Source organism: Myotis yumanensis, unplaced genomic scaffold (assembly GCF_028538775.1).
Source record: "Myotis yumanensis isolate MYYU_CA2020_CCGP unplaced genomic scaffold, mMyoYum1.0.hap1 SCAF_9, whole genome shotgun sequence".
In the NCBI taxonomy this organism is placed as follows: Eukaryota; Metazoa; Chordata; class Mammalia; order Chiroptera; family Vespertilionidae; genus Myotis; species Myotis yumanensis.
In genome coordinates, this window is record NW_027223760.1 from 80259923 (window position 1) to 80287374 (window position 27452).

At 44.9% G+C, this 27452-nt stretch overlaps 1 protein-coding gene across 1 annotated transcript; it reads left to right on the plus strand.

The window, feature by feature from the left end:
* GPR141 (G protein-coupled receptor 141) lies at positions 1 to 26311 on the plus strand. The gene is made up of 2 exons (XM_070425222.1): positions 1 to 75; positions 24701 to 26311. Exon 2 carries the CDS (start codon positions 24715 to 24717, stop codon positions 25618 to 25620), a length of 906 nt encoding a protein of 301 aa, XP_070281323.1. The 5' UTR covers positions 1 to 75; positions 24701 to 24714; the 3' UTR covers positions 25621 to 26311.
* Positions 26312 to 27452: the final 1141 nt, after the last annotated feature.

Genomic DNA, 27452 nt, shown 5'->3' on the forward strand with positions numbered 1-27452 from the left:
GCTAGGAGAGGATCCCACCTGGAGGTCAGACAGGCGGCCTTCTCTGCACTGCCCCGAGGAATCTGCCTTTTCCGGGTAAGTGCAGGAGACTCGGGTGGGGTGGAGGGAGTGAAAGTTACGCATAAAGAGAGCCAGTGTAGGTCTAACGCTGACTCTTCAGACAGACAACCTTATTCACTCTGACCACACGCCTGCAGACAGCATCGTTTCACCCTTCCTGTGTCAAGCACACGGCTGCGAAGGTTATACCCAATTTTCATGAGCGAGTAAATGTGGACAAAATGGTTTCAGAGTCTGTCAAAAAGAAAGGACTTCGGCTGAAAAGTTTATAGAGGTCTCTGGGGGATGTGGGTCAGGGTTAGGGTAAATGTTTCTTTTTATTTAAGTGGTTTATTTCTTCCGTTATAAAGAATCTTCAAACTGTATGACTGTAATATTGCCCAATACAGTTTGAAACCATCCTGGCAGCCCTAGTCAATGGAAGAAAACAACCAATAGCAATCAGGGACTTTTGAAATTCCTAAAAGGAATATATTCCAAATGACACCCATTCAAAATTACAATGGTTATTATAATTCTTTTCATTCAGTTTTTATAGTACTACATGACAGGAGGAATCAGAAAATAACTTTAAAATCAGAACAACATCTGTTCAAATAATTTTACATTAAGTTCCTTCTCTACCATTATTTCCTTTTCATAAGAAGTATTGCATTTCAAATAGATGGAATGGGACATAATGCAAAGTTGAAAAAAAAAAACAAGTCAGGAATGCATAATATGAGAGTTTAGTCTTGTTTCTTTGATGAATTGTAATCTGATTTTGTTCTCTGAAGTTTAACTTTCTACAACTCTGCACAGTTCTTTATCCAAAAAGTTGTATATTAAGCACTCCAAATTTATAGCTCCGTGATTTCTGTTTTATTGGGTGTAACTCCGTCAATCAGTCAGCATTTTAATTGATCAGTTAGGAGTAATGAGAAGACCAGTGGATGAGGAATGAGGGTATGAATTCTAGTCCTGTTTTCTAGTCATTGAGGGATTTTGACAATATTTTCTAACCATTCTAAGCCAAGGGCTAGAAAATTGTTTCTATAAAATAATAGGTAATAAATAGTTTAGGTTTTGTAGGCCAAGATGCAAAATTGAATATAATAACCATTTTAAATGGAACCATTTAAAAAAGTAATAGCCACTCTTCCTCACAGAATGCATGAAGACAAGAGATGAGCCAGATTTGGCCTAAGGGCCATGATTTTCCAACCCCTGTTCAAAGCAGTGATTTTTAGCAATTATAAAGTAGAAGATGTAGACTAGATTACATGACCCCCAAAGGAGTTAGTTCAAAGATGATATTTAGGGTAATTCACCAATCACCTAACGTTGTATACACAATCTGTGTATGTAAATATGTGTTTTTATAAATGGGGGAAAATGTCCACAGATTTTGTCAGACTTTCAAAGTGGTCCAAAACCCAATTAAGCTTAAGGACCATAGGACTAGCTGATTTGTAAAGATGCTTCCCAAATCTAAAATTCAGTGAACCTACACAATGCTTATTCGATGTCTGATATGTATAAGCCACTGTGCTACCACTGTAAGAGATGTTAGCACATTATATAACCAAATTAACATGTCAAAATATTTTAAAGAAGATTGAAATAGGTACAAATCAGTGATATCCTTCAGAGTAATGAACTTGAGAAAAATTCTGTAATTGGTCAAACATTTCTGAAATACTACTTTGCAAAAGGTCTTCAAATCTAGTATGAGTTGTGACAAAATATGTATCAAATGTTCTTCTTGTTCCGTCTTGTTGAGGGCAATGGTATTATTCCTGACAATCATAATCAAACTTAAGTTAAACAGAGTCTCTTTCCTAAAAATACAATTTCCTTAAGGGCAGGAACTATGCCTTTTCATTCTTGGATTCTGGGACGGTATTTGTAACGTGCTAAGTATTCAACATCTGGAATAAATAAATGAGTGAATTGACTGAATAAGTGAATGGGAACGTGAAGATGCCATCTTTGAGATTATGTGCATTAGGTACTGAAGGTTTAGAACCCAAAATAGCATAAAAACAGTAGTTGCTAAGTCCAAAGATTGCTTCTCTTTTCAACATTGGGCATAACTGTTATTTCAAAATACTTGGCCAACTAAAGATTGCAGTTCCTGGGGATTAAGTCATTTTTTAAAAAGAGTGAAATTTGTCTAATTGAATTCACATGAAAGAGAGAAACACTTCTTACAGGTTGTCCATAGCCTGGTCTCTGGAATGGGGTGGCTGGGGAGGGAAGTTCCACGAAGGAATAGTAGCACTCACAGCTCAGCACTTCCTTACCTGAGCATATAACTGGTAGGTTTCCTGGCCAATCCACAAATCAGATCTTCTAGAATTTAGGGACCACTCTGCTCCCTGATAAAGGATTTCAGCCTGACCTCCATTGCCTGGCCCATTGATGATGCCCAAATCTGAGCTCCATTCCCCGGAGCTGCCTCCCAGCTACATGCGTAGGGATTGACTTGTGGTCCAAGAGTACCTCTCTTCTAGGAGAACTTCATTTTCCGAAAGACAGATTCAGTCTGTGTCAGCTAGTTTATGGTTCCTTCACATCTCTAGGGACATTTAAATCCTGGGGTTAAAAATATCTGAGAACTGTTCATCACAAACTTAGAACAAAGATGCTCCTAGTGCTCTGGTCACTTAGGAAATGATAAGGTTAGCCCGGCCAACATGGCTCAGTGGTTGAGCGTCTACCTATGAACCAGGAGGTCACAGTTTGGTTCCTGGTCAGGGCACATGCCCAGGTTGCAGGCTCGGTTCCCAGTTGGGAACGTGCTGGAGGAAGCCGGTCAATGATTCTCTCTCATCACTGATGTTTCTATCTCTCTCCCTCTCCCTTCCTCTCTGACATCAATACAAATATATATTTTAAACAAGAAATTGCAAGGATTTTAAGAGGAACTGGAAGCAGAGAACAATACAAATTATATATATGATCTTACTATTTCACAGCTGGCACAGTGACACTCATGTAACTCACCATGCACTGCCCAGTATCATTTTAGTGCAGTGTGATCTTTTCCCGAGGCTATAGTCCCTCTGAGGAGCAGTGGCCTTGTCTAGCACAGACTTTATTCTGTGCCAGGGCCCGAGTTAGAGAAGCTTTTGTTGGGATTTGGGTATGGTGTGCAGAAGTTTAAAAAATGTGTCATATTCATCGATTCCTTCTTCTCTCCCTCTCTCTCTCCCACCATTTACATATAATCTATCCTACAAACATCTCTTCCAAGAGCAAAATTATTTAACTGGCTTTTTAAAAATCTCTTCCCAAGAAGCAAATGTGACATAAAACTTTAAGTTTTCTTAATTGTAAATAGAAAAAAAATTAACTATTCCCACTTTTTAATATAAAAGTGAGGGGGGGGGGGATTGAAAGATGTTTATGGCTTATGACCCCTGCTTTCCAGGAGCCAGTAATATAGCCGGAAAGACACAATTTATTCATGTAAAACAAATGCAAAGATCATAAGTCATTATTTACTCTTGGCAGAGACATTTACAGAAAATGAGTACTTAGGTCATCTTTATTAGATTGCATAAAAGGCCAAAAAGGTTAAGTAAGAATCATTAGCCAAGTGATTGGATAGGTAGCTTGTTTCTAGAAGATTACTACTAAGGGTTATTAGAAAAATGTCAAAGCGTTTTATCAAGAATGCTAGTTGCTTCGCAGAAGAACAGGGTGAATCAGGTTGGTGTGAGACCATGTTTCTGTTATACTGCAAATGAGGCATCAAGGCTGAAGGTCCCCTGGACACTCTTGCAGACCAGGAGCAGGAAGTCTGTTTTTAGACCTGAGACCCCGGCATGGGCTGCGTGTTGTGGATTCTGCTGCAGGGAGGTCAAAAGGCTGACTCTTAACTGAGACCACGTGTGCTGAAATTTGGATGAATGGCGGGTGTCTGACACCCAGTTACATGAAGGCAGTGGTTCTCGGGGGCAAGGGGGATTGTGTCAGAATCCCTGGAACCACTGGTTAAGGGCACCCAGTTCAAGGTTTCCCCGTGGATCCAGTGCTGAGATGGGGCTGGAACGGAGAGATGGAACATGGATTGAGCTCCTATGGTAGCCAGCATCACCCATCTCCCTGGGTGATGATGGATTGTGGGTATGAGCCGGGCTTTTCTCACCCCATATTCCTACCCTGTACTCTAAGTGCTAATAGCAGAGACACAACTTAGCTGCTCTCTGAGCTTAGGTCTAAGTGGATGAAGAGAAAAGTCTTATCAAAGATCTTCAGAGAGACAAAGCCTGCCTCCTGGTCACTGGACCCAGCACTATGTGAAACACAGAAGAGGGTCTATTGCCTCACTGGTGAACGCTGACCCAGGAACCAGGAAGTCACAGTTCGATTCCCCATCAGGGCACATGCCCCGGTTGTGGGCTTGATCTCCAGGAGGGGTCATATAGGAGGCAGTCCATGGATGCTGTTTCTCTCTCATCGATGTTTCTATCTATCCCTCTCCCTTCCTCTCTCTCTAAAAATCAATAAACACATAAAGTTTGTGTGTGTTTTTTAAAAAAGAAGAGAGGCTATCACATGGGGGACATAGGTTTCATTTCTTTTCAGCTAGGCTTTCTTTATTAAAAAAAAAAAAAGTGATTCTCTCAGCTGTTGTGTACTTCTAAGTGGCAAACACATTTGCCAGGCCCCAGACCTCAGTCAGCTCCCACAGCCTCAGCTCCTACTGCCGGTAAAAGGGAGGTCACATTCTCTGAGCCACGTGAGAATTGTGAAGATCAAAAGAAATAACGTGAAACATACCCAGGACACAGTATTATTCAGTAATGATCACCCCTCTTCCCTCCTCCCACCATTGCACATCGTTGGGTTTGTATGACACCCACAAATAAAACAGACCAAACTGTCAAATCTGGCTGTCCATCTGTCAGTTACTTTCCACCAGAGCCCACAGGGACACCTGGAGTGGAACCCTTGGGTTTCCTGTCCTTGCAGGGAGGGAGTGTGCAGCTCAGGGCCATGGGACATCTCAGTACCACAGTGTCAGAAACAACCTCTGGGGGGAGGTGTAGTGGAGGCCTAAGGAGGTGTGTGTGTGTGTGTGGGGGGGGGGGGGGGTAGAGTTTTGTGTTTCAGTGAAGAAATAGCAGTCAATTTTAACCAAGAAAAGGGCTGCTTAGGATCTCCCTGGTGGCCCAGTGGCCGTGTTTTCATGAGCTCAGACAGAATGACACGGGGCCCTGTTTTGTTCCACTTTCTCGGAGCGGCGGCACCTGACCTGCTCCCTTTCCTCTTTCTCACTTCTGAAATGAAACCGTGCAGGCAGGGCTGACTCTGACTTCAGCACTGATGGGAACGGAAAGATGGGACATGGATTGAGCACCTACGGTAGCCAGCATCCTGCTCAGCTTTGGATCCCCCAGTGGCCGCACAAGGACATTGTCCGCAGATGGCGGGATGAGAAGCCAGGTCCAGCTGACGTCGGATGATAGAAATTCCCTGTCTGTTTCTCAGTCGCCTTCCTGGCACCATTGGTCACGGAGAGTAAATCCCAGCCCATGACTCTGACTGGATTGCCTTCAACTTCCCTTACAACAGAAAAAATAATAATCCTTTGATCTAGAACCAGAGACTGGCACAATGGGGAGAAGGGTGTAAAACACAGAGTTCATGTCTGGGGTCTGTAGGCCAGGCCTTCTCTAGTATGACCAGCAGCTGCCGTGCAGCAGGCGGGCAGGCAGAGGCCATGTGTGAGCAGCTGCGTGTGGCTGTGTCCTGCTTTTCTTGTAAAATCAGCGGGCGGTGGGATTTGGCCCTCAGGTTGTGCTTTGCAAACCCATGATCTAGAGCAGTGATGGTGAACCTTTTGAGCTCGGCATGTCAGCATTTTGAAAAACCCTAATGTAACTCTGGTGCCGTGTCACATATAGAAATTTTTTGATCTTTGCAACCATAGTAAAACAAAGATTTATATTTTTGATATTTATTTTATATATTTAAATGCCATTTAACAAAGAAAAATCATCCAAAAAAATGAGTTCGAGTGTCACCTGTGTCATAGGTTTGCCATCACGGATCTAGATTAACAGCAGCCAGAAATCCCAAATCAGTGTGGAGTTTTAAAAAGTGCTTTACACTTTAAATAATTACAGACATATAAAATGTTTATAAAAGTGTAGACCTGTGCTAGTCAAACATGTGTAAATGTAAATATGGTGTTATATTATATCGGGGGTTGATTTTATTTATTTTTAAAATACATTTTTATTGATTTTTAGAGAAAGAGGAAGGGAGAGGGAGAGAGAGAAACACTGATGAAAGAGAATCATTGATCGGCTGCCTTCTTCACACCCACCATTGGGGATGAGCCTGAAACCTGGGCATGTGCCCTGGCGGGATTGAACCAGCGACCTCTGGCGCATGGGCCGACGCTCAACCACTGAGCCGCACCCGTCAGGCAGGGGTTATTGATTTTAAACAAATTGCCGATTTCCAAGTGGGATAGGGAATCAGGATGGTACCCTCGGCCATTTGCTTCTCTGACTCTGAACAGTGGGCACTGGAGCCTGAGAGGCCCAGGGGCCGTGTGCCCGCAGTCTGTGCTTCCTTCATTGCTCCTGAAACGGTAGCTCCTGGGCACCAAGCTGAAGCTGAGAGAGGCTGGAACTCGCCCTCAGGTTACCAGACCGGGGGAGAGCTGCTGCTAACCCCACACTCTCTTCACGATACCCTTTGCTCAGTTTTAATAAGTTTCTGAATTGATGATTTGGGGGCATAAGAAAATCCTGGGCTGCCTTCTGAGTCATCAAAGAAAGCGGCTGCTGGTTATTTTATCCGCAGATCATATCTGACTGTATTCGGCCTCCTCGCCGCTTTGAAGAAGCCGCTGCCTGTAAAAGTTCTCTTTTTAGGGGACGTGTCTTCTCTGGCGAGCCACTTTATTCAGCACCGGCATCTCCGCTCTCCGGCATTCGGCGGCTTCCCTGTGCTGTGTCTAGGTATGGATTTACTTTCATTCGTCCTGCTTAAAATTCTTGGGCCTTCCCAAGCCTGATGATTGGTATTTTTCATCAGTTCTGGGAAATGCTCAGCCATTCCCTGTCAGAAAATTGCCTTGACTTTGCTCTCTCCATCGTGTGTTCTGGGACAGATTTCACCTCCGTGTCACTTTTCTGATTTCCGTTTCCTCCATGGGAACGAAGCACAGCTATTGAGCAGCGAGCCGGGGCCGGGCTCCTGGCTTGAATGTTGTGCCTCGCGCTCTCATCAGGTGCATGAATGGGGGTGAGTTATTCTACCTCCCTGTACCTCAGCTTGCTCATCTCTAAAATGGGAAGCAAGACTTTCTACTCTGTGAGATGGTTGCGAGGACTGCAAGGGAAACTGTATGTAAAGTACGGAGAAGGGTGTCCGCGTGTTTGCTCTTAGGATTTTCCTTTCTTCGCTGCCAGCTGAGCAATCTTTTTTTCCATATCTGTTGTACAGTTCACCAGGTTTTATTTTCTTTCTCTGATCCATCCCTTGAGATGCTGGTTCTATGAGTATATTTTTCACTTTCAAAGGTGCAATTCTGGTTGCTGAGTTTTTTAGTCACTCTATAGCCTTTTATTTCTTTAAATATTTACATGCGCGTTGGCATTCGCTTCTGCCGGGTCCTCAGAAACCTGGGCCACTTGGAAAAGTGCGCGGACCGGCCTCTCCTCGAGGTGTTGGGAGAACGTTGAGGGAGGGGATGGAGCGAGGTCTCTGACTTGATAACCTGGTTTGGTAAATGGTGATGCGAGGAAATAGGACTTGAAGTGGTGAACACACAGTACGATACACAGATGATATATTCTAGAATTGTACACTTTACATCTATAATTTTATTAGCCAGCGCCACCCCCTATAAATTCAACTAAAAAAAAATCACACAAAAACCCCTGATTTGAAATGACTATGAGGTGAGGGTCTGACCCCCAAAAATACAAAGCCTGAGGCTGGGAATTCAGTTTGAAATCTGAGTGGTTTTCATCCTTACGTGCCCATTGGACATGTTTGGAGAGCATGAACATGTGTGGCCTCCTCGGCCCCGTCCCAGAAGTGGGAGCCATGTGGTGCTGTTCTCCAAAGCATCCCAGGCGATCCCCTGTGCAGGCAGCACGGCTGCATCAGCCGGAGAACCGGGACATCCTGAAAGCAACCCAAGTGCACCAGCCGGGGGTTAATGAGGGAGGCCAAGGCGCCACACCACTGGGAGGGCCATGGGCAGCTGCTGCATTTCCTTTTCTCTTTTCTTGGTGCGTGTGCGTGTGCATGTGCATGCGTGCGTGTGCGTGCGTGCGTGTGTGCGTGTATGTGTGTGTGTGTGTTGGGGGGGGCGGGTCAGGAAGTGCAGGAACCTCAGGAAACCACCACTGAAGACCACAGCCACTTCTGCTCCACGGAGGGTGGATCCGAGAAACCCGAGAGCCTCCTCCACAGTCGCTGGGCTGCATGCCGTGGACACAGGAAAGTGCTGGGTGTGTTCAGCCTCACCTTCGGATTCTCACAGGGACACTCTTATTGGTGGCAGTTATCTCCAGGCTTGGTGGCCAGACGGGCTAGAGGATGCAGAGAAGGGGGAAACGGTCCAGATCTGTCAGCGGGTTAAGAATCACTGGTTAGGAATCGGCGAACTTCCAAGATTCAGGCACAGAGGGGGCGGGCCTGCCGGTGTCTGAACGCCCGGGCGCTGTAGAAACACTGGCCCAGACACAGGAAGAGTGTTGAGGTTAAAGCTCCCAGCAGAGAGGACTTTTCCCACCCCTGATTTCACTACCAAGAGGAAGTGAGAATGCCGCCCTCCCCCCGCCCCCCATGGCGCCTTTAATTTTGCTGGCAGTGCTAAGGAACTCCAGTGAATGGCAAGAAGAATCTATAAGAAGAGTCTTAGTCAAGCAAAGGCTGCGCTCTGCAGAGACTCCGCTGAGTCTGGTACCCCAGGGGGAGGTGGAGTGATAGGCGCCTTGAAAACAATGAGGAAAGGAAAACGCAGCTCACACGGAAGCTCATGGTCTTTGTGCTCCATGCCCTTGCCTCTTTATAAGCAAGCGGCGGGGTGAATTTTGCAGGGTCCCCCACATAAATCGGGATTGACCGTCAGTCCTTACGGAGAAGCCCCTCTCAGGTTGGTGGCTCTCCTCTGGTCCCTCTTTCTGAAAGCGACCACCCACCCGTTCCCACTTCTCAGGCACTCCATGGCCTCTTCCTCTTCCCCTTTCTCTCCTATGCTCCCTCCCACCCCGCCCAGGCTTCTCCTCTTCTTCTTTTCTTTACCTTCTTCCTGTTAGAGTGTTTGGTTGTGGAGCTGAGCCGAGCTGTGATGTGGTCAGATCAGTGTGGGGCAGCCTCTGTGCCCAGTGGGGAAATATCACCCTCACCCCAAACAGACAGCCACACCCCAAACCTCCCAGACCTATTCCGTTGTCACAATAGTGAATGTTTCCTGGCTGCCAGAAGGGTCCTCAGGGCTCCTAAATGGAGTGCTTAGATCCCATATTTGCACATAGGTAGTGCCTTAGGGTGGTATCAGTGCTACCATGTTCACAGCCTTACAAAGCAGATAATGTTATTATCCCATGTTCTACATGAGAGCCACAGGTTTAGAGAGATCAAAGAATTTTCCCAATTGCAAATAGCTAATACCTAGGTCACGTGGCAAGCATCCCTCTGTGTTCTGAGTTTTCCTGATTATAATGTGTTCAGTGCCTTTAGACCTGGCATTATAGTTTAAGAAGGACATTGGCAAACAAGAGTGTCCAGAGTCTGGTCATATGAGGAAGGTACTGGAAATCATACCATCTTTACCACCCCTACCAATGATGAACAACTAAGAAGTGAAATCTCTACATCGTGTGTTTTATGTAGATTATCTGCCTGCAAGCAAAACACTTACTACAACAACCTTAATAAATAGGTAACATTATAAGCATCCAAGCACAGAGGAGGAAAAGGAAGTAGGGAGATATTAACTAAGTAACTTGCCCAAGATGGCCCAGCCAGGGAATTAATAAAGGCAGGACTCAGTACCAAAGCTCCTACCCTCTGCTGGAATCCTAGTTACAAGATACGACGGCAGGTAGAGAGAAAAGAAAGCAGGTAGAAATTTTCAGCGGATGAAGGACTGTTACTTTGACAGGAAAAATAGCATTTACATTTTTATGCTCCCAAGAACACCATGGTGGGTTGTTATAGGGGCCAGACTTCTGTACAATATAATAAAGAACTTCACAGCAAGTATTTCTGTCTAACAGAACTATAGACTCCCGTGCAGAACAAGAGTGAATTCTATGGTGCTGGAAGTCTCTGGACACAAGAGAAATGTCCTAGATTGAGAAGGACATTGGCGTGCGTATAACCTCTTAGAAGACATGGCCTCTCAGATGCTTTGGATCTGGAAGTTGGCTCCTGTCAAGCATCACAGCTGCCCGGCAGATTTAAGGAGATCAGTTTATAAGTGGCCATATGGAAGCATGATGAGAAAAATAGTGGAACCCGGGTAAAGAACGGATTTAGTAGGGAACTGAGCTCCGAATCTAGTCCCCGATTCTTTCCAACTGTCTTCTGACAAATCACTTGGCAAAATAGCCACTCCAGACACTCTGCATCCAATGAAGAAGAGTGTTGTTCTCTTGGACTTGGTTTTAGTCCTAAGCAGACACATTCCTTCCTCCAGGAAGCTGGTAGGGGAGGCATACTTAGGGTACTGAGCCCACATAGACAGGGTCCGTTCTTGCATGACCATTGGCTTCGTTGTGTAGGAAGGCTAGAGCAGCAACAAGATGTCAGGGCCAAAATGCCTGGCTTCAAGCACCATTGACATAGTAATTATAAAGGCTACCCCTCTCACCACATTTTACATCACAATGCATTCTCAACATGTTACATGCAAAAGAACCTGTGAACCTAAGAGCTTGGAAAGATTCATTCATATATAGCATCTCATTAATCCTCCAAATGAACTTGAGATAGAGGTCATACACTTTATTTTTAAGTGAACCCAGGGCAACTATACATAGATGCATAAGCCATACCACCTATTCTGAGTGTGTCTTGTTTTGTGGCTGTCATTGAAGTCATTGTCATCAGGAAATTAAGAAATATTAGAAGAACTAAGCGTTTAAAAATATTTCTATACTATGAAAATAGCATCCTCATTATTGCAGAAAACTTGGAAAACATTGAAAAAGTATGAGAAAGAAAGAAAATTCATGATCCAACATATCTATTCTTAGATATTTGATATGGTCACTTTCAAGAAAAACATATATTCATATTATTTGGTAGAAATCATGGTGTATAAACAGTCTTCTTTTTCATAGGAATTTTCTATTTTATTTAATATTTAATATTTCTTCCTAAGCATCATTTTAGTGGCAGAGTAGGTCCTATGGACGTAGCGTAATTAATTTATTGCTAGCAAATCCCTGTGCATCTAGTGTATACATGTACATATTGCTGAGGGTAGTAATTCCTAGAAGAGAATTTACTGCCTCAAAGAGCACAATGACTATCTGTGAACTGGCCATACATTGCCCAGTTGATAGCTAGAAATGTGATCCCAATTTCAACTCCAGTGAGCATGTCACCTGGTCTTTGCCAGTTCTGAAGACTGTCACAGTATTTTACTTCCCTAATTTTCAAGATGAAGAACATCTTATTGTTATTTTAAGTTTCACTGATTTGAAAACCATTGATGTTCAGGTTCCTTTCCAGAAGGTTCTATAAAGGGCTGTCTTGAACTCTGCGTTCCCTGCCAAGGTGAAGGTCAGGCAGCCACAAGAGTGAAGGTCAGGATTCTCAGTGGGCTCGGTCAGTCCTTAGGGGTGGGGGATGCTGGGGTATTGAATGCAGGAGCAGGGGACCCAGGAGCAGGGACTGCAGTGTGTCTGTGGGTTGTCAGCTGGCCTCTCTTTCTTGCACTTGGAGGATTTTTTACTGAGTGAACAGTCTTTGAATACCTGTGGTGTGCCCAGCATGCCCGCCCCAGGCATTCTCTCAGCGTATGTTTCACACCATGGATTCTCTGTCCACAGTCCTTTCTGCGGAGGGAAGAACTCGGGTGGTTCCAAGTAGTGGCAGCAGAGCCTTTGGTGGCCTTGAATTTGACCATGTTCCCTCTTCATCATAGGAAATGGAAATATATCTGTCTTTCACCATTGCTTATCTTTTTTGGGGGAAATGCATTCTGCCTTTGTTCTTTTCATATTACTAATTAAACGTGCCATTATGGGAAAACTGAAACACAGCACAATAGGGAGCAATCAAGCCTGTGCACCCATCACCCAGCCACACCCACTACGGCAACGCGACTCACAGCGGCCCTGGTTTGATTTATTCCTCCTCCCTATTCCCCCACAATGGAATCATTTTGAATAAAACCCCAGAGATAATACCATCTACCCATAAATATTTTGATATGTGTCTCTAAAAGATAAGGGGGCTTTTAAAAAACATAACTATAATGCTTTTATCTTGATATTCTTTAATATAATCAAATAGCACTTACTGCTCAAATTTTCTGATTGTCTCATCCTTTTCTTCCTGTTGGTTTTTGATGTTGGATGCGGTCAGGGTACTGACTGACCCGAGTGGCCCGGAGCGGGGCATTTCCTGGTAAACAAGCAGAGTGGGCATCTTCCTGGCCACAGATGGGCTCACTGAGCTCCCTGAGGACAGATGCTGCAAAGATAAGTCACAGAGTCTGGAGAGGTCACTGTGGGCTGGCTGAGTGGTTACTGCCTAGTGTGATTTGTGCAGAAGATGGGGCATCCTCCCCGAATCCACACGACATCTTCAAAATTTCACAGCAGATTAACTCCTTTAAGTTAATTCTGCCTGTTAAGAATCAGGTCTAAAAAAGAAAAAGAAAATAAAAAACAACAACTCTACCCCTGCTGGTAAATTTCAGCCTGTTTCAAACACCACCAGGAAACGCCATGTCAGTCTGTAACTGCAGGTAATGTCTCTGAAATCCCACAGCTTCTCCTTGGGTCCCTCCTTGCTCCTCAGTCCTTCCTGCAGGATGTGTGTGGGTATTCTTTAGCAGGGAGAGATCTAGCTAGGAATTCCAGAGGCAAACGTTCAACTGCAGATAGGAGAGCAGCCTGATGTCCCTGAATAATGCCTCAGGGTTGATTAAATGCTGCAGAACATGAGGGTTTTAGAACCTTCAGTCCGCCAGGTGGTAAAAATAGAAGAGAGATACCTGAACGGGCAGCAACTCAGGAACCCCAGTCCAAGTGCCACCTCTCGGACTTGAGAGCCCCTGGAGGTGTTGTCACTCTCCCTAGAGATCTATAGTCTTCATCGTCCTCTTACTTGTTAAGTCGCAAAACCTGAAAACCCAAAGGGCAGGTCTCAGGGAGACCATCTCCCAAGGAAAGGAGGGGCAGGGCCCTGCTGAGAGACTGAGGCATGGCTGGCCTTTCAGACACGAGGAAGGAGGAGTGATTGAGGTCCCGCTTCTGGTCTTGAGGCAGTGACTTCACAGCCATATCCCCCGGGCTCCCCCTGACTGGCACCCATGCCGCTGAAAGGGAGGACCCAGGCATTGGTGGCCCAGGGCCCCAGGGTGCTTATGTGTGTGCCTGGGCTGGGTGTTGAGATCAGAGCTAGAGTTGGAAAGAAACAGAGACAAAAAGGGTGACATGGTGACCCATTTGCCTACTTGATACTGCTCTGTCTGGACCATGGACACTGGATGGCCATCCACTCCTGTCACCACCCTTCTCTGCTTCTGCAGATAGTGTCAGGTCATGAATCAAAAGCCCTGACCGGTTTGGCTCTGTGGATAGAGCGTCGGCCTACAGACTCAAGGGTCCCAGGTTCAATTCCCATCATGGGCATGTGCCTTGGTTGCGGGCACATCCCCAGTGGGGGGTGTGCAGGAGGTGGCTGATCGATGCTTCTCTCTCATTGATGTTTCTGACTCTCTACCCCTCTCCCTTCCTCTCTATAAAAAATCAATACAATATTTTTTTTTTAAGCCATTTCTTTTCACAGCAAAGCTGATACCTGAAGACTGGCAAAGAGCGGCTACTTTCTGGCGGTGTGGGGGGCACTATAGAGGCATGAAGAGGAAGCTGTGCTCTCTGTGAAGGGGGTTTCATCAGGTGATCTTTTTTTTTTTTTTAATATATTTTATTGATTTTTTACAGAGAGGAAGGGAGAGAGATAGAGAGTTAGAAACATCGGTGAGAGAGAAACATCGATCAGCTGCCTCCTGCACATCTCCCACTGGGGATGTGCCTGCAACCCAGGTACATGCCCTTGACCGGAATCGAACCTGGGCCCTTTCAGTCCGCAGGCCGACGCTCTATCCACTGAGCCAAACCGGTCTCGGCTCATCAGGTGATCTTAACTTCCTCCTGGGATCAGGGCAGCCGGGGTATGGAGCAGAGCCCATTTGAATTTGAACCTTCCTTGTCCCATCGACATTCTCTGTAGCTCTAGGTATTCCTTGGGGTCTGCCTGTGTAACGCCAATCTCTGCCTGTCTTCACCTGGCTTTCTCCTCTTTTCTCTGCGTGCCTCTCCCTAATGTGCCTTTTTGTCATTGGATTTAGGGCCCACTTGGAAAATCCAGGATCCCTAAGTTAATTATATCTACAAAGATTCTTTTTCCAAATAAGGTCACATTCATAGGTGTCTGGGATTAAGACTTGGACATATTTCTCTGGGGGCTGGCCACCATTGATCCCCACTAAGCCATTCTACTCAGAAACTATGGGAAAGGCAAGGGATTTCTATCTCATTGTATACAGCAGTTGTAACTGTACATAACAAATACAGAATATGAACAGTAATACTAGCGTGTGATTTAAGATGCAAACACATCGTCCAGGAGAAAAATATTTAAGCCAAGTCAATGACCCAGTTTTGAGATCTCTAGTAAATACCCTTCCCTCTGCTCAGTCTTGGAACTTCAAGGTCCAGTTCTTTCTGAGTATTCTGCTTGAAGGGCCTTCGGGGCTGAGGTTAACTCTGTGGCCACAATCCAGAGAAGCTGCTCATGTTGGTATTTGGTAGCTTTAAGAAGCTGAAGGGTCAACCAGAAGACCGGAAAGAAATGCCTTTGCGTGCTTGGTACTCAGGACTGTTACAAGGGAGTTCTGTTGTTGGAGCCTGAGGTGAAGTCTAGGTGAGCTAAGAGATGGAGTAAGAGGTGACTGCCAAAGCCAGGTCTTTGTTAAATTATAAAATCTTCGAATTGGTCATTGTGTTTGACCCTCAGATTCAGTGTTGAGGTTTTCTGTGCAACATTCTCCCAAGAAGTTTCCGATGCATGTTTGGATATCTGGTGCCTCTTCCTACCTCCACCATTGCTAGTTCTTCCATCCATTCTAACACGGATCTCCCCTTGTGCTTAATACTGGGCAAACTGGTCCTCATCTTCCTCTACAGAGGACCAAAATGCCCCTAGCAACTTAGTTCCTCTCTTCAGATATACTGATACGTACCCTTTGCCTCACATATCTGAGAATCACGAGCCACTGAAGAGGGACTAATTTATCTAATCTTACAGTTCTCCTCCGCATGGGTACAATGTACTGTTCAGAGGCTGCTGGGTAGCAAACCAAAATAAAAGGAGTTGAGAACTAGATGGGAAACTAAGGAAGTTGGTGGCACCTCCCCCTGCACTGGAGATTTCTACAGGAAATGACTTCAGCCCCCGTGGGATGGGCAGGGGAACGGGCTGGCAGGATTAACAGGACACAGGCCCTAAAGAACATCAGCGCCAGGCTGGGACCAATAGCCAGGGCTGGCTGGTCCCGGGAGGTCACTGAGCAGAGAGCCACAGCTAAATGAGTGGGAGGGCATGGAGTGAAGACAGGAGTGCCAGGGAAGATGGCTGGGAGTCAAGGAGGCCCCAAGACCCAGAGGGGCTGGGAAACAAACCATGCACCAGACTAAAAGGCCGTCAGAGGAAAGGCACGGTGTGACGCAAGCCTGGCAATCCTAGGAGAGGACTGTGCCCCAGCTGCTCATCCAGGGATCCCTGGGCACAGAGCCGTGGCACTTACAGATGCCAGCCGCTCGTGCCCACCGATGGTGAGACTATGTCTCTGGGCCAGATCTCTCAGGAACCACTGTAACAATCACTCCGTGTGATTTCCAGTCTCTAAAAATGGGAGTTAAGGACTTAGAGTTCAAAAAGTGGAAAGGAATTAAGAAAAGGGCTCAGGAATCTATCTTAGGGGCAAATTAAACTTTAGTAATCATATTTGAATGCAGTTTTGTTTTTTAATATCTTGCAATCTGATGACTTGCTTCTCAAGCATTCATTGGCTTTTGAGAATGCCACAGGGGCCTGTTGAATGACCTCTCCCAGCCCCCTGCTGGTGTCCACATTGCCTTGCAGTACCCTGGTGACTGGTCGTAGTGATACAGACAAATGCAGCCGAGAACCGAGGGCCAGCTGTCGAGGGGACTCCCCAGCTCGAAGGGGAGCAGGGATGCAGCAGGGGTTGTGTGGCCACCTTTTCTTTCACAGGCGGGTACTTCTGCACCGTGGCCTCCCTGCCGATAGCACCCAACCTGTGTGTTTCAGTGCTGCCGCTTGGTGACTGAGCAAACCTGAACTTCAATTTCTTCAACGGATATTTGGGATAAAAAATACCCACATTCTAGAGTTGGGAGGAACATAAGTAGTGTAGGTGAAAGTTCCACCAGGGCACCCGGACCCAAGGAAGCACTCGGGACAGGGCAGCTGTTGTTACCAACAAATGATGCTGGAACAGACATGGTCACTGGTGTGGCACAGCAGGAACCCAAGGCCCCTCCCCGGCCGCCTTCTCAGCAGCTCTGACTTGCGCGAGGGCCCCCTGCTCCGAGTAAGCTTATGTTTCACATTCACCTTGGAGGCATGGTGCCTTCCCGCCATCGATGTTGGCTAGTTCTCAACTGACATGCCATCTTGCCCTTCGGAAAGAGGCTCGGCCTTCTCTGAAGTCACTGTCCGTTCTTGGTCCTCTCCAGGGGTCAGGCGGCCGTAGCATCCAGATTTGTGGGCAGGTGATATTGGGCTCCAAGAAAGAGGCCCATGGTTTGCCCGGAACACTATGTAGATGTGGAGGGAAGGCGTGGATTGAGCAGGAGGGTCCCCATAGGACTTTTGGGGGTGTTTTCTTTCGCTGTTGTCTTAGCTTGCTGAGAGGGTGGTGCAAGCTTCCGGGGGAAATATGTTACTTGAGGATAGGATTTTACCCGCAGCCCTGGTGTTGCTCATTTGAGAATTCTGCCTGCAAGAACCATGAGTGAAGACTGCTGGATGATGGAGTCATTTGTCTAAAGTATTAGAAACACACTGCTTGACAGGAATAGCCTACATTAGAAAGCAGGAATAGCATTTTTACTTGCAATAACTACTTTACATTTACATCTGTCAATAAAGCAATCTGGCTCTAAAATCTAGATACACAAATATGTCATGTCATGTGAACACTGTTTTCTTGGATGCCGCCTTCCGAAAATAATCCAAAATATGTAAAGTGCTTAATTCACAAAAATGTTTATCATAGACTTACTTATAATTACAGCAAGTTAGAAACACCCCCATTGCTGGAAATTTGGTTAAATATCGTTCAAGATGTCCACTGGTTGGGATGTTCTGTAGTCATTTAAAAGTAGAGAAGTTTTGCCTGGCCAGTGTGCTCAGTGGTTGAGCATCGACCCAGGAACCAAGAGGTCACCGGCTCAATTCCTGGTCAGGCCACACGGCTGGGTTGCGGGCTCAGTCCCTAGTAGGAGGAATGCAGGAGGCAGTGGATCCCAATCGATGTGTCTGTCTCTCTATCCCTCTCCCTTCCTTTCTCTTAAAGTAAACAAACAAAAATCAATAAAAACATATTTAAAGAAATAAAAGTAGGGAAGCTTTAAGACGAAGTACTTCAATATATTACTAGTGAAAAATACAGGCTGAAAAATGAGCTGCATTGTGATTGTAACTATCTCACTAACATAGATGCATCAAAAAAATACTAGCAGCAAATGTACCAAAATATTTAAAAGAGTGAAAAAAATACTGTCCATCTTCTAATTATTCTTTAGTTTCTTTAACTTAGTTGCCTCTTTTTGTGTGTGATAAAACAAAACGAAACGAAACCACTGAGAAAAGAGAAGGAAGTGAGACCCTGGTAGTTACTATGACAAACAGAAGATAATGAAAGAGCAGATGAACATTTGGATAAACACAAGAGGTGGTCACGGTGGTGCCGAAAGGGAGAGCCTGCTGTGGCGCTTGCTGAGCCACACTGGGCGCCAGCCAGGTGAGGTGAGAAACCGTGAGAGCGGCCTTCCTCAGTGACAGCCTCTCCCTTCTCACCTTCCAGCTCTTCGCTGGGCTGGAAGGGAGCTTAGAGGGAGAAAGTCACTGCAATGGCTGACTGTCACGCCTTGTCCGCCTGAAGCCCTCCTGCCTACCCGGTTCCCTGACTCCCTGATGTGTTCTTTTCTGTCCTTGGGCATTGGGAGGACTAAGGAGGCCAGATTGTGAGGGTGGCGCGAAGCCACTGCACTGGGCACCCAGGAACTTCAGGGTCACAAGCCCACAGATGTAACAGGGTGTTTCTTTGAAGCAAGATTTCCAGTAAGGAGATGGTCAGGATTCACAGCACATTTTAAATACATTTTTATTGATTTCGGAGAAGAAGGGAGAGGGAGAGAAAAATAGAAACATCAATGATGAGAGAGAATCATTGTCAGCTGCCTCCTGCACGCCCCACGCTCGGGATCGAGCCTGCAACGCGGGCATGTGCCCTTGACCAGAATCAAACCCGGCACCCTTCAGTCTGCAGGATGACGCTCTATCCACTGAGCCAAACTGGCTAGGGCCCCAGCACATTTTATTATCAATAGACCTATGGATCCGTGCACAGCTCCCCGCTGGAATGGGGAGACTCCGCAGCCTGCTCCTCATTTGGCAGGAAGCAGGTGGTAAACAGTGCACGGAGGGGGATTCTGGGAGGGATGTGGCTCTGCCTCAGAGGGAACCAAGTCTGTGAGTTTCAACCTCCTGTGGCCCAGCCTCAGCTCTCACTACCCTTGTCGGTAACCAGAAGCTGTAAAGCAGGGAGCCATGTCCACCTCCCCAACGAGGCGGGAGTGACAGCTCAGGCCCAGAGAGCTCTTGTTGGTTCCCGCTCCTCGTTTTGATGAATGATTCCTTGAAACAGTCTCAGCGAAGCAGGGTTTGCAGTTTCAGCTGAAGAGCAGGGGCCTCCTTTCCAACTTGGGGAGGAGCACTGTGAGAGCGTGAATGTGGGGAAGTGGGAGGGGGACCTTTGATATGTTACTTGGGTATATAACTCCCTCTAATGACTTCTTCAGAGCTGACATCTGTTTGGTGGTTTCCCACGCTGCTTCCCCTATTCTCAGCTTTTCTTGGCTACCTCGAGGCAGTCCTTCAGTGGAGTAGTCATTCCGGGCCTTGTCTGAAAATATTTGCAGTAGAATGCTGCTCAGTTTTCCTGGAGAGATGCAAGTGAATGACCCTATTTGTTCTCAGCAAACATACCAGACTAGGATTTGCTCTAAAGGCATCTCAAAGGCAGGGAAGCCATTGGTCCGACAACAGCCTCTGCTCACTGTTCTGCCTCTTCTAGCCCAGGCAGGCTATTCGTCCTGGCTCCTAACAATGACCTTGAAGAAGAACACGTGGGGTGGGTTGAAGCATGTCTCTGCCTCTGAGGAGCCGGCACCCACCTCTCTGGGCCTCTGGAGCTCCCCTGTAGCCGCAGGGACAGCTGCAGGCAGGAACGGGCCCTGAGACTCAGCTGCCCACTGCTGTGAGTTAGTTAATGAAGGGGTCCCTGTGGGCTGGAGTCTTCCTCAGTCTATAGCAGCGGTTCTCAACCTGTGGGTCGCGACCCCTTTGGCGGTCGAACGACCCTTTCACAGGGGTTGCCTAAGACCATCCTGCATATCAGATATTTACATGACGATTCATAACAGTAGCAACATGACAGTTATGAAGTAGCAACGAAAATAATTTTAAGGTTGGGTCACAGCATGAGGAACTGTATTTAAAGGGCCAGAAGGTTGAGAACTACTGGTCTAGAGGGTGTGTTGGGCCAATGATCTCAAGGATTCCCTCTGGTGGTAAGATTTAGCGATTTGTCTTCTGATCCCAGTACAGATACAGGTATTCCTCTGGCCCTGGAGACACAGTGGGGACTCACACAGCTTCCATAAACTCTTCGTTTCTGGGGCAATGGTGGGAATGGGGGTGCAGGGGAAAGCGAGATGCTGCTGGTAATCTCTATGAAGAAATGATGGGCAGGGCGTGTTCTCTCCTGTTGGATGGGCAGGGGTGGTGCCCATCTGTTCTGTGCGAATAGGAAGAAGTGAATCCAGGGATGGAGTGGGAAGCAAAGAGGATTGTAGAATAAGGTCAGCAGGACCAGGACATTTCGCCTGAGTCTGGCCAGGTCGCCTAAAGCTCTCCGTTCCTGGCACCCTGGCACCAAACTGGCTGACCCGGGGCACCCAGCATGAACGCAGCACTTGGCACCACCTATTCTGTCTTCATTCCTCGCTTTTATCAGGGATGGTTCTCACTCTTCTCCCTCATCACCAGAGACTCAGTTCAGACAGCTGTTTCTTTCCTTCTCTCTAAACAATGGCCTTATGGAGATGGGACCCACATACCATAGAATTCACTGATCCACAGCATGTAATCCAGTGGTGTTTAGTATATTCACAGAGATGTATGCAGTTTTTCTTTTTTGTACCTGGAGAAACAAAATATAAATAGTTTGTGTGGATTATGATTTCAGATATGTCTGGACTTATTGTTTTCTTTTCAAATTTGTCTACTTACCATGTTTTCTTGTTTGTTTTCTATTTATTTTTTTCCTTCCTGCCTTTGCTTGGATTTATGGAGTTCATTGTATTCCCTTTTGCCTTCTTATAATTTGTAAGCATCACCAACTTATGGTGGGACATTCATCCTTGATTCAGATACAAACACAATATAGTTTCATGTCTACTTGATAGAGGTACTTCTCTTCAGGAAAAAATTAAAGGCAAGTGCAGAGATTACACATCACATAGAACAAATATAACAGTAGGCAACCTTTTAAGTGGGCCACTTAGAAACTCTCTCATGCTCACAAAAGCAGAGACTCTCTGGGGTCAGGTCATCATCATCATCATCATCATCATCATCATTTTAAACTAGAGGCCCAGTGCACAAAAATTTGTGCACTCAGAGCTGGGGGGGGGGCATCCCTCGGCCTGGCCTATGCTCTCTCACAGTCCAGGACCCCTCAAGGGATGTCCACCTGCTGGCTTAGGCCCGCTCCCCAGGGGATCAGGCCTAAGCTGGCATTCAGACATCTCTGACAGCCCGGGAGCCCTCAGGGGATGTCCGACTGAGGCTTAGGCCCACTCACAGTTGGACATAACCCCCAGTTGGACATCCTTAGCGCTGCCGCAGAGGTTAGAGAGGCTCCCACCACTGCCACTACACTGGCAGCCATCAGCCACGCTTGTGGCTGAGTGGCGCTCCCCCTGTGGGAGTGCACTGACCACTAGGGGGCAGCTCCTGCATTGATTGTCTGCCCCCTGGTAGTCAGTGCGTGGCATAGTGACCAGTCCTTCTGGTTGGACCATCGTTAGGGGCAATTTGCATATTACTCTTTTATTATATAGGATTAGTTTTATCAAGGTATAAGCTATATGCAAAGAATTGACCAGTTTTGAGAGTAAGTTCAGTGAGCTTTGACCAACATGATATAAAACATCCCATCACCCCGTAAGTTCCCCCATGGCCCTTGGAAGTCTGTATCTTCCTCTGCTACCTGGGCCCTGGACTACATTGATTTTTCTTTTAATCACATGAGTATTGATTTTCTAGAACAGAAATCATATGCTATGTAGTCTTTTGTGGCTGGCATCTTCTATTTAGTAAAGTGTTTCTCAACTTTTTTATTGCCCCCCCAACAGTCTTTTTAGACATTTTCCCATAATTGTCCCTCCCCTTCTTATGAAATTTTAATACCATAGACAGGCTGTATGTCTGTTTATGTAGTATATGTACATGTGTGTTTTATACATAAGTAGTAGTTTTTCACACCTCAAGAACAAACTTTTGCCCCTTCGGGGGCAATATTGAGAATACATGATTTAGTAAGATGTTTTTGTCATTCATTGGTATTGTGTATATTAGTAGTTGCTTCATTTTTTTAAAAACATATCTTTTTATTGATTTCAGAGAGAGGAAGGGAATGGGAGAAAAAGATAGAAACATTAATGATGAGAGAGAACCTTGGATCAGCTGTCTCCCACATGACCCTACCAGGGACCAAACCTGAAACCCAGGCATGTGCCCTGACTGGGAATTGAATGTGACCTCCTGGTTCATAGGTCACTGCTCAACCACTGAGCCACACCAGCCGGGCATTGGTTCATTTTTATTGCTGGATAATTTTGGTTGTATGAAGAAACATTCAAGAGATGAATAAGAATAATTGTAAATGTGTTCTGATGGTCAGGTATTAAGTGAATAATGTAATATCCTTCCTCGCATTTGTTCCTGGTGCCAATACACACATCTCTAATCACACATACACTCAAGTCAGAAATCTGAGAGTAATTGAGACACTTCTTTCCCCATAAAACATCCTTCAAATCCTGTCAATTTCATCTCTACATTATTTCTTGAATCTGGTCTCAAGGGATCAGATTTTGCCATAGCCCAGGACATTTTAAACATGTAAGGATTTTGATTCTTATCTTTAAAAAATAGGAAACCATTGAAGGAATTTAAATAATTTGACTATTGAAATGAATAGATCCTAAATCTTCCATTTAGTGGTAATGAGTTAGAATGTAGAAAAGGAATTAGGAAGGACCAAGACTGTATAGGGCAGGGGTGGGCAACCTTTTTGTGAGTGCATGCCAAAACCAGCAAAATCTCTGACTCAAAATTCTTCTGCGTGCCAACCCTAATTTTTTGAGAACATGTTACGCCTACTTGATATCTCTTAAGGTGTAAGTATGTGAAGAACCTTGAAGAAATAATAAAATTCATTCGAGCAACAAAAACACAGTATATGATGATGAAAAATACATTTATTTTTTAATGTATACATGTACACTGATAGTCTGACAGAAAACTTTATGACTCCGTTTGATATTATCAGTGGGACTTTTGCTGCTGCATCACTGATGACAGAGATTTTACATCAGGTTTATATTTCGTGACCTTCAGAGATATGCACAAGCTACTACTTTCATCCATCAGGCTGCTCCTATTACGAGACTTAACAAAATTCATCACGAGAACAAAGATTCACACGCATATGTGGATGAAACCAAAACACTGTTCAGATCTAGGAAGGCAGGGAGAGTTAAGGCAGAAGCATAGAAATTGCTCTTCCCTCTCTCGTCAATCCATGTCTATGGTCTTTAAGATAACTTGTTATGTAAAATTATTTATTTATCTAAGATGCACCTACATTGAATTTATCTGAAATATAGAAAAGTTGATATTAAGAAAATAATTGTAAATGGAAGATTATAAGAGAGGGTTTCGCCTGCCAGCAAAAGTTACTGGCATGCCATATTTGGCACATGTGCCAGGGGTTGCCTACCCCTGGTCTAGGGGAAGGATCATTCAGGAGTCCTGAGGAAAAATAATAGTGGTTCTTTCATGGATGTGAGGTTGGGCGATGGAAGCCTTAGGAGATATGATGCGCTTTTGTGGGGCCCACGGACAAAACTTGGCCAAGGCCCTAGTGCTGGGTGATATTATAACTGTGATTAGAAACTCAGGTATACCCTCCTCTTGCTTTTTGCTGCCTTGACTTAGACAATATTTTTCCCCCAAATGAATCAGTATTTTAAATGAATTGAGCATAAATATTCTTGAATCATTTGCTGATGATTTGGAAGGAATTAGAGAATTAGAATCATTAAAAAATACATAGGTTGTCCCCAAAAAATGTATGCACACTTTGAATAATTATTAATTCTGATGGGTTAAATCTGAAAAGGAAGAAACATCCGTTGAACTATCAGCTCTTAAAGTATGTATACATTTTGTGTACTTAAAGGGTTCCCTCAACTTTTCATCATCTTATAATTTTTTTCCAGTGGTAGCTACAGGGCCACTACCCATGTTTCAGCGTCAGACAATCTGTAATCCAGCTTTATGCAAACTGTCTTGACTATGTACATATGTACATGTCTCTGGGGATCTCTGCATGAGGTCTTTCACCTACAAGAGATTTAGGATACATGTTTTCAGTCTAGAGTACACAGACACACATTCGACATAGTCTTCATTTTTTTTACATATTTTTATTGATTTCAGAGAGGAAAGGAAAGAAAGAGATAGAAATATCAATAATGAGAGAGAACCGTCAATCAGCTGCCTCCTGCACACCCCACACTGGGGATCGAGCCTGCAACCTGGGCATATGCCGTGTCTGGGAATCAAACTGTGACCTCCTGGTTCATAGATCGACGCTCAACCACAGAGACGTACTGGCTGGGCTTGTCTTCATTCTGAAGGCACATAAAGTTGACGTCATGTAAACAAGTAAATGACACAGCCACATTGCCAGTGCTTGGGGGGGAGGGGGAGTGTACACTTACATGGAAGCTCTGGAAGTTCATCAATTACATGGGCGCTTTCTCTCTTCCAGGTGGCTTCTGAAGTATGTCTGCCAACAATAGTTCTTGCACACCTATACTGACACCCTACTTAACCGGGCTCTATGGCGCAGTGCTCATTGGCGGGCTGGTGGGCATCATCTCCATTTTGTTCCTCCTCGTGAAGATGAACACCCGGTCAGTGACCACCACAGCGGTCGTGAACCTGGTGGTGGTCCACAGTGTCTTCCTGCTGACCGTGCCTTTCCGCCTGACCTACCTCATCAAGCAGAAGTGGACATTTGGGTTGCCCTTCTGCAAATTCGTCAGCGCCATGCTGCACATCCACATGTACCTCACGTTCCTGTTCTACCTGGTGATCCTGGTCATCAGGTACCTCATCTTCTTCAAGCGCAAGGACAAGGTGGAGTTCTACAGGAAACTGCATGCGGTGGCTGCCAGCGCTGGCCTGTGGCTGCTGGTGATTGTCATTATGGTGCCCCTGATTGCTTCACAGTACGGAAGTCTTGATGTGTACGATAAGGACAACTGTTTTAACTTCCACAAAGAGCTTGCTTGGGAGTATGTGCGAGTCATCAACTATTTGATCGTCGCCGTTGTCGTAGCCATTGCGCTGATTCTCTTGGTCTTCCAGATCTTCATCATTATGTCGATGGTGCGGAAGCTGCGTCACTCCTTACTGTCCCACCAGGAGTTCTGGGCCCAGTTGAAAAACCTGTTCTTTATAGGAGTCATCGTGATTTGCTTCCTTCCCTACCAGTTGTTTAGGATCTATTACTTGTACACTGTGGCGCTCTCAAATGACTGCAAAAACCATATTGCATATTATAATGAAATCTTCTTGAGTGTAACGGCGATTAGCTGCTTTGACTTGCTGCTCTTTGTTCTTGGGGGAAGCCATTGGTTTAAGCAAAAGATAATTGACCTATGGAATTACCTCTTTTGCCATTAACCACACAATACAGTGTTCAGGTTTCCTTCCTTTACATCAGGAGTGAAAAAGAGTAGAGGGAGGTAGGAAGGATATTTTATTACTTCATTAAGACCATACCTTGTGGCAGCCAAATGAAAGGACTTATTCATCCCGGTCCTTATTTAGTCCCTGCCATCTCTAAAGGACGCGCCCATGCTGAGATTCCTGGTGTTCAGTCCACTGCAGTTGCAACACGGCGTTGTTTTTCAATGCACAGGGTCTCCTTAGCCCGTCCAAGCATCGTGGGTGTAATGGTTTCTGAGTTTTTCGAGTTTATTTTAATTTCCTCAGTCTGAAACATGGTCTTTCCTTAAGCTTTGAACTGGACTCAGCCCTGTAGTTGGTTCTTTTCATTCCAGGGAAAAACTTAGGTAAATGAATTCTGGGTGTAAGTCAGCTCCAAAGCCCAAGCTCTGCTTTGTTAACAAGATAAGTTACCCCGTCAACTCACACCCTGATAAAAGCAGATAAGCGGTGGGGGGAGGCCAGTAAGAAACTTTTCTGGATTATCATCACTTTGGTAGGAAGTCACTTATCTGGAAATCAGGAGAAACAGAACCCTTGGCCTTCTACTCTAACAAGATTATCCAGACTTTTCCTTTGAAAGGTCAAGTTTAAGGACTTGGGTCAACTTCCTCAATACCTCCAAAAATAATTTCAGGAATTTACTTAATATATCTAAATAATAGTAAGAGCATAACTTAGATCAACATGCTACTATGCATTAAAATGAGTTCCCAAGGGAAGTAATTTTTTCCCCTTTTCTGTTTTTGAATAATTTATAGAGGTCTTGGTCCAAGTTAATTTACATTTTCCTTGGAGACAGAAAGCTATGCTGAAATCTTTGAGTTCTCTTCAACCCTTAAAGTTATGGGTCTTTAAATGAATGGAAACAATATTCTTTAGAACTTTTGAGAAATATGTAGAAAAATCATCTATGAGATGCTAAATTAAAACTACGTAAGCTTGTGAGTTTTCTTCCCTCCTGCCCATATTTCTACTATTTCCCTCAAACTTTCATAATCTTGAATCTTCCTAAGGAACAGATCCAGTTCATATTGAATGCCCAGAAAACCTGAAGCAATTCACAGTAGGAATAGAAGAAATGAATAAATTAGGTCATTTTTCCCCCCAGCGAGATAAATGTCCAGGATTTAAAGATTTTTCTTAATTTGTTATTCTACCTAGATCCATAAATTTATCAGATGAATAAGAAATACCCATGTGAGTTTCTTTGATCACTAAAATTACTCAGTCATAGAAATTAACTTCGAGGAAGAAAAAGGAGCAACATACTGCATATGTCTTGTTCCCAAATTATTTTCTGGTTTGTTTTTGTTTTTTATTCCTCACCTGAGGATATTTTTCCATTGATTTTTAGAGAGAGAGTGGAAGAGAGAGGGAAAGACAGAAATATTAATGTGAGAGAAATACATCAATTGGTGGCCTCCTGCACTCACCCTGACTAGAGCCCAGGCTGGGGAGGAGCCTGCAACCGAGGTACATGCCCTTGACCATAATTGAACCCAGGAACCTTCGGTACACAGGCCAATGCTCTATCCACTGAGCCAAACCAGCTAGAGCTATTTCCTGTTTTAATTTTATGTGTCCTCTTTTCTTTTCCAAGTTATATATTTTTTATTTCTTATTTGTATTCTTTCCCCATTTTTCTCAGGTTTATTTTTTTCTGACATTGACCCATAACATTTGTAAAAAAATTTCTGAGAGCCATAACACTTTTAAGAAAATTTTTAACACCATAAACTTTGTAAGAAAATATTTATAGTAAAATATTTAAAGGCTTTTAAAAT

What these genes read in the sequence shown, in the direction of transcription:
- GPR141 (XM_070425222.1), top strand. Translation starts at nt 24,715, where the DNA reads ATGTCTGCCAACAATAGTTCTTGCACACCTATACTGACACCCTACTTA.